Raw genomic sequence first — 10,000 nt, 5'->3', positions numbered from 1 at the left:
ACAAAACTTAGCAACTGGAAAAAATAGAAGGTGAAATGACCATCTTTTGCCCTATTCCTATATGATCGTGTCATAAGAAGCCCCCGCAAGTCTGGAAGAAAGCAAAACTTTTAAAAAATGTAATAAACAGATGGGAAAAGAGCAGGCAAACATTAATTTTGATCCAACTTCCTGGCTACAGCAGGAGACATGTATCATTCGTGGGGTGTTAAGAACATTTCATGGTGCATTTAATCTTAAAGAAATTACCTACCGTCTCATGATATAGAAATGTGTAAGCTTATATGATAATATATGCATGAAATTAAGTCTGAAAACATAAACTTTTTAGTCAAATAGTAAAATAGCGTCCCATACATACCTGTATGATATACTATAATTTAGATTTTGGTTTTCCTTTTGTTATTCATGATCATATTATCATATTTGATTATATTATAGTTCATCATCACATTTTTTATACATGCTTCACACACACAAGTTAAAGTTAACCCATCTCTCAGGAATGCCTTCAAACAAACACGGAACGAGGGGTTATCATGCAGTCGTACATAGCAGATGGAGATGACTACCAACGCCACCTCCACTGCCTCGTAGTATCAGTGACAACACAGCAGGAACTGATCAGTAATGAGCAGTATGTCATTGTGGATGAAGGACTGAAGAATGCAAAGGATGTTGCTGTTCATCTCCTCAATTGGCTTGTCATCACATATAATGGTGAGGAAAAAGGAGAAATATGTGGCAAGGGAAAAACTGGATGGTATGCAAAGAATTTTTTTAAAAGGAGGGTTACAAATCACTGATCTAGGTGGATTTTAAAATTCTATTTGGTTTAGAGTAAAATTGGTGTTTATATTCACTAATAATTTTTATGTCACCCAATAGTCATTTTAGTTTTTTCTCTCTTTATTGTTTTTCCTTCTTTTCTTTCTTTTATCTATTTCTTCTATGAGTTTTCAGGTAAGATGCATACCAGATGCAGTTTTTCTCTTTGAACTAAGTTCTGTAAATCCTATAATACTGGCCAGATATTACACATGGATATCACTTTCAGTACCACATGCTTTTGCATTGAGCGAAAGAGCATTGTATTTCCATAATTGCTGGTCACTTTAAAGGTTACTCTAAAATTATTTACATTGTTCATATGACTTTTTTCATTTTACAGTTAAATTATAATATTGACTGCTTTACTTCATATAGTGGCATTGAAACCAATTTCATCCACAACTTTTACATAGTTGCCTTCTGAAAATTATCATTAAAACACCATGATTATTATCTGTAGTTATGAAATGGTTTGGCCATGGTTAGTAGACAACTTGAGAAAAGTGTTTTCAAACTAATTAAATTTTCCCCTTTCTTAGGTGCAACTTGGGAACCAGGACGAGTGAGAAGGCTGGCAGGAAGAGGCACCATAGAATACTGCTCCTTTGACACCACAGCATCAGGCCTCATCATTTTGTGCCACAGCAACTATTCTTTTGTGGAAGATTCAGCAAGTCCCATCTCAGCACCCAAGCCGAAGGAGAAAGTGGAGGAAAAGAAGATGCCAAAATATACATACATGCAGAATGACGGTAAGAGTATTGATTGTAACTCTTTTAAAGATGGTGGCCAGATCCAAGAAATGGTTTTCATTTTCTTGCCAAAACTTACTCTGGTATCATATGAAGAATTTGATAAATAGAAGAATGGTCAAAACTTTTGACAGCATGCACACATAATTTTAAAATTTGAGGAACACATGCGAATCCTGCATGCACTGCATCTCACTAAGCCTAATGGTAGCTTCTCTCTTAAGCAACCTACTATAGCATTGTTCCTCATTCTTTAATTCCTTCTGTCACTTTGTCTCTCTGTCTGTTGAAAATATCTCTCATTCATTTATTCATTCACTCATTTGTTCATTATATTAATTCTCTTTTTCTTGTTTTCTTTCTCCATATCCATTCATACTTTCTCTTTACCTCTTTCTTTCTTTTCCTTATTCCTCCATACATCCCTTTGCTCTTTTTCCCCATCTGTCGGCCTGGCAGGAACCATAGGCATCATTGGCTTCTCATCACTTATCGGTTATCCAATTTTTCTGCCTCACATTGTTAGGATTCTATTTGAAAGTTGCTTTTCTGCACTTCAGCATCTAGTGTTACATCTCTGTCATTGTCCATAAGACAAATTTTGTCCAAAAAAATAAGCAGATTGGAGAACATATAGGTTGCTTCCACACCAAACACAAAAGTAGCATCAGCCAATCACCTGGCATGGTATCATCAAGGGATTCACATTTGGTTCAAGAGCTGGATGATTTCTGTCAGAAAAAAGTCTTTCATTGATGAGGATTATCAGATGATACCAATGACTAGATTTTGGTAAAATGAAAAGTGGCCATCATCTTTATAGGATGAGATAAATTATTGCATATTCAAACATATATATTTAGGTGTAAGTGAAATCACTGTGTATGCAGTCCTTGTGCTCATTTTTTGTATATATTTTTTTCTAGCCTGCTGGTTACACTTAATATTTGACCAATTTGTGCCAGATAATCACACTGTCTTCTGTTGTTTTCATTTGTGAAATTTCTTTGCACATAGATGGCTCCATAAGTTGATTTTCCTTTTCCACAAGTTTTTGGGGAAAATGATATTTTTCTAATGCTCTTAATATCTGTTAGTATTGTTGCTAGTGTTATGATTATCATACTGTTATTAACAATAATAGCAATAAAAAAATAAAAAGAATCTTTCTGAAAATAAAGGTAAGGGTAAACAGGTTAGCTAGGTAGAACTAGTAATATGCTCCTTAGTGATATAGTACTTGTGGAGCCATGTATGTGTAAAGACAATCACTAAACTCAAAGACACAATAGACATGGCATGTGTTCTTGCCAACCCAAGTTCAGAGAATTTAATTTTAATAAGATCTCTTCTCTTTTCTTCTTCTTTTTTCATTTTTCTTTATTTTTCATGATAGTTGCACTGCTTTTATACTGTTTATGGAAGAACCTGTGTTGAAGCATTTTACCTGTCTTTCTTGAAACACTACAAAGGGTTACATAATTATCCGTTTCTTTCTAATTCAGTTTGATTATTCCTCCACTTTTTTTCTACAGAGGACCTTATTGTATACTTGAATGTTGGGCAAATCACAAGGGAAGACCTGAAGGTGAAAGTCCAACCAAAGGAGCTCTGTGTCAAGATCAAGGATTCGACAGTTCTCGAAGGACATTTCACTGACCTGGTTTCAGCAGACATGGTCACTTGGACAATAAGTAAGTTAATTATCATGGTATTGTTTAAATTTCAGTGATTGTAGCATTATTAGATATATCTATGTGTACCTCTCCAAATTACTAGTGTTTATAACATGGTAATGTTCTAATCAATGTAAGAGATATGGTTTTATTTCATTAGTGCAGGCTATATGCACTGTCCACTGTCATTTTCTTTTGTTAGTTTTGTTTCTACATAGCTGGCTTTACAAGGGCTTAGGTCATCAAGGATTAATTGCTTGGCATTGCCAAATGCATAGGCCTAGATCCACCTGTGTTTTGTTATAAATTTGATCTTCTTAGTTATTTATGTTTTGTCCTTGTCTGCCAATATGCGACAAAACAATGAATCAAGACCAGGAACATGTTAAAATTCCAGTGACTATAGAACAATATAGTTTCTTACTGTTATTAGCATTGCAATTTCTTATTTGCCATTTTTGCTTTATAGGGGAGACTATGCTAGAGTTAACATTACCCAAGGCCTCAGAAGGGGTTAGATGGAAGCAGCTCCTGGAAGGTGATGATGTGAGTGGAGAGGAAGTGTGTGATCCGCAGTTAATTGAAGAGGTCAATCAAAGACTTGCACACCTTACATCTGATAAATTGGTGAGAGTTTATAGGTGCTTTTAAACACATTTGTATTATTAATGATAATGCCTCTTGTATATGTGCCTGCATCTGTTTTAATTACTATCTTTACTGTCTTTATTGTTATCATCATTACCTCAGTATCGTTATGAATTTCCTCAAATTCAAAATCTACATCACTACATCACATCTGTATACAACTTACACCAATTACTGCCATAATCATTACTTCTTTTATTTCTTTTTCTCCTGTTCCTCCTAGGACGACAACCCAGACCTTGACAAGCCGGCTTACAACCCAGAGCAGTTGGAGGCTTGCGATGAAGCCCAGGAAGACTTGCTCCTCCTCCACTTAGACGGGAGCACACATAAAACAGATTCTCTCGGCCAACTGGGAGCAACACAGCACCTCTTCAATTCTCAGGTGAGGGTGACTGGCAGAACCTTAATAGGGTCCCACTGCATCATCATCACATGAGTTTTATGGTCGATTAGGTGTATTTTACTTTTTTCTTCTTTTTTAACAAGCGTTTTAATTTATAATGCTTCCTTTTTTCTCTCTTCTTTCCTTCTTTTCTTTTCAAATAAACACTTGTATGATACATATTATTAAAAACAATATTGATTTTAGATTTATGTTCTCTAATGATCAAGAATTTTTTTTTTTTATATATGAGAAAAGATGAAACACAAGAATATGCACAGAAAATGCAGAGAATAACAAAGAAACTGAGAAGTAACATAAATATTCACTGAAATGTTCTTCTCCCAATACCACAGGTTCAAGGCTCAGCTATCCCTGCCTTCTGCATTCGAAGTGATGTTGATGGCATTCTATGGTTACCAGAGAAGGACAGTTATACCCATGTTGCAACTTTCAATGCTTTTGGCTATGTGAAAGCCTCAAAAACAATGGCTAAATTTACCTGTGCTTCTGCTGGTAAGTGATCATTGTGAAACTGATTCACTGACTTTGCTTTTAATGGATTATTGTCTTTCATGATGAGAAGGGTCATTTTATATTAAGTTTACTTGATAATAAAGCAGAATACTACGTAATGATAATTATTATTATTATTATTATTGTTATCATTATGAAAAATAGCTGTTGTTACAAAGTTTCTAGATTTTCAAAAACTATGAAATATTTATTAAATGGATATGACAAGTATTAATTTACACACTAATTTCAATAAATTCCTACTCCACAGACAACTCCTATGTGGCCATTGCAGATGTGAAGAGCCACATTTACGTGTTCTTCCAGTCGGAAGCATATAGTGGCGAACTACGGAATCGCAAATCGGGCAAGAGAATGAATACTGTAGCACGGCAGCTGGTGATCTCAATGAAGACTCATGATGAGATACTAGGGCTACACTGTGATACTGATGTTCTCTTCGTGCTAACAGAGAAGACTCTGTATGCTTATGCCCTGCGCAGTTAGTTCCCAAGATGTCATGTTTTGTAATGTTAAATAGTCTGTCTGGTTTGTCAGAATGAGAAAGAATGTTTTGATGTAACATGTAAATTAAGTATGTATATGAAATTTTGTTTACAAAGATAATAAAATGTTTGTGCAAGAAGAAAGGCATGATGTGATGTATGCTAAAAGTGTTCTGGAAATCATTCCAAATGAAAGTAATTCATCAAAGGATGATATTATTTTCAAGAATCAGTAATACAGGTTTCTTGTAAATTCATTAACAAGTGCACTGATAAATAAATGTGTGCTTTGATATTATTGTGGAATTACTTAATATTTCCCTGGTTTTGTATGATTTTCAATACCATACACTGTCACAGTCCCAAACATATCAAATATTCTTTAGTCATCATTTTTTTAATGATGCATCACCAGGTAACCCCTTGGATCTGGATGACGTAACTGCCATATCCTGAAAAAAATAGGCTAAGGGCTATGTGCATAAATATACTGTCATTAAAAATGTTGGCTGAGGGGGAAGGGTGATGTGAATATACTGTGAATTATGAGAATTTAGGCTAAAGGCTGGAGTGATGGGCATGACTCACCACAATGCTCTAGGAGGGTGACTAGACTCAGTGGGCATTAAGGAAGGGGTTCTTGTATTTCCATCGATAAATTAGTGTGGAAAGTATCATTACTTGCTTCAGGGAGGACACTATTCCCATGCTCAGGATCCAATTCTTGCGTGTTATGATGCTAGGTGTATTACAGAAAATTGAATATTGTGAAAAAATAAAATAAATAAAATAAGGTTACTTACTGTTTTTGTTATTGACTACCTAGAGAGATGATATGGAGTCAGTGAAAGGAAAACATTGTATGACCATCCCGCTTAAGTAGGAAAAGAGATAATAACATTGCATAGGGGAAGCAAGGAGTCTTGACAGCACACATGTTTGCACGGGCTAGCTCTACAAGCCACATACCTGAGAATTGCCACTCAAATAAGACTAATGCCCAGACCATGCAGGCAGCAAAGTACCCAGATCCAAGTGGTTAGTTAAAAACGAGATTAGGTATATGTAGAGTGAATGCATTGTTAAGATGCCGAAAGACACTCTAATTCATTTACTGAATTTGATAAAGATAGAATTGATCAGCTAACTTTCATCCACACAGCCTCAGGCTATAATATCCTCTACTGTTACTACTACCTTGCATATTCAAAATACTCTACCCTCAAATAGCATCATAGCATAATATTTTGTGATGCATCATATTCTGTAATGGAGGTTTATCAAAAATAATAGATTAAAAAGTTTCTACAACAAATATCACAGCATGTTTTGCATGATTCTGTGCTAGAAGTTATAATAACTGTTAAAAAAAGAATAGGACATCTTATGTCTTTTTTTGGGTATTTCCATGCATTTAGTACATTAATGTTTCTTACACGTCAAACAAAACCAAATATTACAGATAAATATTCATCTGTCACTGTCCTGCTTCTTTGAACTAAAATTATCTTAAATTATTCATAGAGCAAAAGTGCCAGAATACTGAAACATTACACATAGCTGCCTCCACAAGTGCTAAGTCACCAGTGAGCCAATTATAAGTACTACCTGTCCCACCTGCTTAACCGTTTCCTTGATTTTTAAAGCTAATTTCTGATATCTTATACTGCTGTTAGTAATGTCTGTAACACTATAATCATTATGTCTATAATAAAAATAATAACATTGATACTCATAGCATTATTTTAAAAAAAGAAAAGAAAATGTTTTTCCCACAAAGTTAAGGAAAGATGAAAACAGGTAAGGTCATAAGGTCTACTAATTGACTCCTTTGTGGCTAAGCACATGCAGAGCTCTCATGTGCAGAGACATTTCACAAAACAGTACTACAGTGAACACAACATTTCCCTGGCCATGGTGGGCAACTATAAAACATAAAATCATTTAACAATTACAAAAGATTAAGAGTAAAGAAAAAATATAATTTTCCAATTTGTCATTCATTATGGCAATAATTAAATGCTTTACTACTGATTCAGCACATATAAAATGCTAGCAAAAGTCTCCATCTTGCCATAACAAGAAATTATCAAAAATACACTATACATTAATCATAAAATATTTCTGCTTCATTATCAGCACTCTAAATATTTCTGGTCAGTATGTATTCTGCTAAAGTAGGCTACATTAGTAATTACATATGAACATACCCCACATAAACTTATAAAATTTAACCATTTCTCTGACAATATGCTGGGAACATCACAATCCAACAAAACCTTTTAATTTCTTAAGAACTGCAGAGCCCAGAATATATGCAATCTTAGGAAAATTGCGCCACAGGAGCCGGAATGTCTGTTTAGCCGTCACTATTGTAAGGTCCCATGATGTGCTGACTACCTTGCCCTCCCACTTCTCAATTAACGCCCCATCTTCTCTAAGGGAATACTCATAGGTCTTGAAGATTGGAAAGGAGAAAAACAGACGAGGAATGACCACACCCCAGACCTTTTTTAGGTGTGGAGAAGGCAATTCTACACCTGCCAGAGTTGCCAGGTCTTCCATGTATTGGAATTGATCATTTTGCAGGATGTGGTACTGGTTTTCTTTCCATCCTTGCATCTTCCTCTCTTCAGCATAGGCTTCAATCTCTGATTTCATTTCAGCTGTCCTTGGTAAAGGAGTCTTCCCTTTTAAGGTTGCAAGAAAGTATTGTACCTGTGAAAAAAAATATGTATATGATGTATATACTACCTGGTGAAGACTTTCCCATTACAATTTCCAGTCTTACATAATACAGTAAAAAAAATAAGTATATCCAAACAGCATATTCCTTACTTCCTCAAAATATATTCCTACCTGGTAGTTTATAAGTGGGAACACAATGATACGTGATGGGATTCCTATTAACCCCATGGTGGGAAAGGAAGCATTGATAATTTGCTTGTACAGTGGCTTTACATGGTTATTCTCAACAGTGATGCCACATTTATCTTCAAGAAATGGGAAGGTATATTTATAGCCTGAAATGGGAAAAATTCATGATTATAGGCTTAAAAAAGTATGAATTTTAGATTATGGTATAAGATTATCTACTGTATTCTGCAACACAATTCTATTTTCAAGTATAAAATTAAAGCACAGAATTATAGTCAACACATTACCAGTGCAGTATATTATGCAATCTGTTTCTTGGAAGGTACCGTCTTTAAGATAAAAGCCATTTTCTGCAGCTTTCAATATGCCTGGACCTTGTTTGACATTTGGAGGCAACTCAGAAGGGAAGGGAACTGGGAGGTTGTGAGAAAGAAGTACCTAGAAATAAAACAACAACTAAAGTAATAATAATAATAAAACCAAAGAAAATTACATGTAACGTTAGTCTGTTATGGACCAGAGTGATATATTTTTTTAAACTGGAAAACCAAATTCAGATATGTTGTGAAAAGCCTAATTCTTCAAAAAATTTTCGTTCTCACCTCCTTGGCAACAGTGGATACCTCCATTAAAATATCCAGCCCAGAGGCCCCAGCACCAAGGATTATAACTCTGGAATCTGTGTATGGTGATGGTTCACGATAGTCATGACTATGAATTTGTCGACCCTTGAAATCCTCAATCCCTTCAATAAGTGGCTTTTGAGGCGTGGAGAAGTGTCTGTTGAAGTTTCACATTACCTAGTGTTACTGCTATTTTAGAGACTACCATTTCACTCAGAAACATAGTTAAGAATGGAGATAAATGGATACAGGCAGAGTTCATTATTCGAACAAAATCATGCTTAACACTGTCATTTTACCATAATGTGAAGTATACATTTCAATTATTAATTATTCTTTGGCATAATTTCAAATTACATAGTGGTTCAAAATAGCATGCACTATAACATTTTTTTTCTCTCTGCTAACTCAATAAAACAAAAATGAAAGTACAGTACGCATGAATTCCAGCAAATCAACCAACAGTAATATACTATCAATAAATTTCAATCTTACTCTAAAATTAAAAGAAAATATGAAAAATGCTCTGGAATAAATACCCATTGCAAATAAGCAAGGCATCACAGGTGACAGTACTGACTACATCAGTTGACAGATCTTTTACTGTTACAGCCCAGGATGGAGGTCCTTCGTCACTCTCCAATACAACTACATTCTCCACATGGTGGCCGAGCTATAAAATTAATAATTATGATTAAAATGTTATTTCTTGAGGGAATAAGATATCATATAAGCAAATACATTAGCCAGATATTCAGTGTTGATGTTACAAAAAAAGTTACAATCTTTCTGTAAATAGTAAGTAGGATATGTTTTTTTCACCTACTTTTTTGGTTTCAGTAAGAATGAAAAATATCTAAATATGTAAAACAGATCCCTTTCAAAACAAATAAAAATAGTGTGTACATTAAAAGATATTAAGCACTAAGATACTCAAAATATTCTTACTTTAATATATGGATGAAGATTGAAGTGATCAGCATAATCTTCCAGGTATTTGAGAACAGATGTGTGATGAACAAAAGATTCTACCTTACTTGGAAAGTCAAAATCTGGGAATTTCATGATCACTTTTGGTAAATCTGTCCTAGTGATGTAATGAAAAGAAAAAATCAAAACCTATTAGTCACCTGCATATAATCAATATGGAACTAAAGATATCAAATCATTAGGCAAGCATAGCAAA

General features: G+C 34.5%; 2 protein-coding genes across 2 annotated transcripts in view; one reads left to right on the top strand and one right to left on the bottom strand.

Annotated features, from left to right (window-relative positions):
- LOC125033361 (nudC domain-containing protein 1-like) overlaps nucleotides 1–6,116 on the top strand; it is a 7,421-nt gene extending 1,305 nt beyond the window's left edge. The window contains exons 4-10 of the mRNA XM_047624791.1: nucleotides 504–720; nucleotides 1,371–1,583; nucleotides 3,119–3,277; nucleotides 3,729–3,886; nucleotides 4,131–4,292; nucleotides 4,649–4,808; nucleotides 5,080–6,116. Coding sequence (XP_047480747.1) covers nucleotides 504–720; nucleotides 1,371–1,583; nucleotides 3,119–3,277; nucleotides 3,729–3,886; nucleotides 4,131–4,292; nucleotides 4,649–4,808; nucleotides 5,080–5,315 — 1,305 coding nt within the window. The 3' untranslated portion in view covers nucleotides 5,316–6,116. The remainder of the gene's footprint in view (nucleotides 1–503; nucleotides 721–1,370; nucleotides 1,584–3,118; nucleotides 3,278–3,728; nucleotides 3,887–4,130; nucleotides 4,293–4,648; nucleotides 4,809–5,079) is intronic.
- A 577-nt stretch (nucleotides 6,117–6,693) lies between these two features.
- LOC125033362 (flavin-containing monooxygenase FMO GS-OX-like 2) overlaps nucleotides 6,694–10,000 on the bottom strand; it is a 5,226-nt gene continuing 1,919 nt past the window's right edge. Inside the window, exons 3-8 of the mRNA XM_047624792.1 lie at nucleotides 9,763–9,901; nucleotides 9,354–9,487; nucleotides 8,794–8,971; nucleotides 8,479–8,629; nucleotides 8,174–8,337; nucleotides 6,694–8,032 (exon numbers count right to left, since the gene is read on the bottom strand). Coding sequence (XP_047480748.1) covers nucleotides 7,577–8,032; nucleotides 8,174–8,337; nucleotides 8,479–8,629; nucleotides 8,794–8,971; nucleotides 9,354–9,487; nucleotides 9,763–9,901 — 1,222 coding nt within the window. The 3' untranslated portion in view covers nucleotides 6,694–7,576. The remainder of the gene's footprint in view (nucleotides 8,033–8,173; nucleotides 8,338–8,478; nucleotides 8,630–8,793; nucleotides 8,972–9,353; nucleotides 9,488–9,762; nucleotides 9,902–10,000) is intronic.

Source organism: Penaeus chinensis, chromosome 16, assembly GCF_019202785.1.
Source record: "Penaeus chinensis breed Huanghai No. 1 chromosome 16, ASM1920278v2, whole genome shotgun sequence".
Taxonomy (NCBI): Eukaryota; Metazoa; Arthropoda; class Malacostraca; order Decapoda; family Penaeidae; genus Penaeus; species Penaeus chinensis.
The sequence above is the reverse complement of the archived record's forward strand: the minus strand, read 5'-3'. Positions and strand labels throughout refer to the sequence as shown.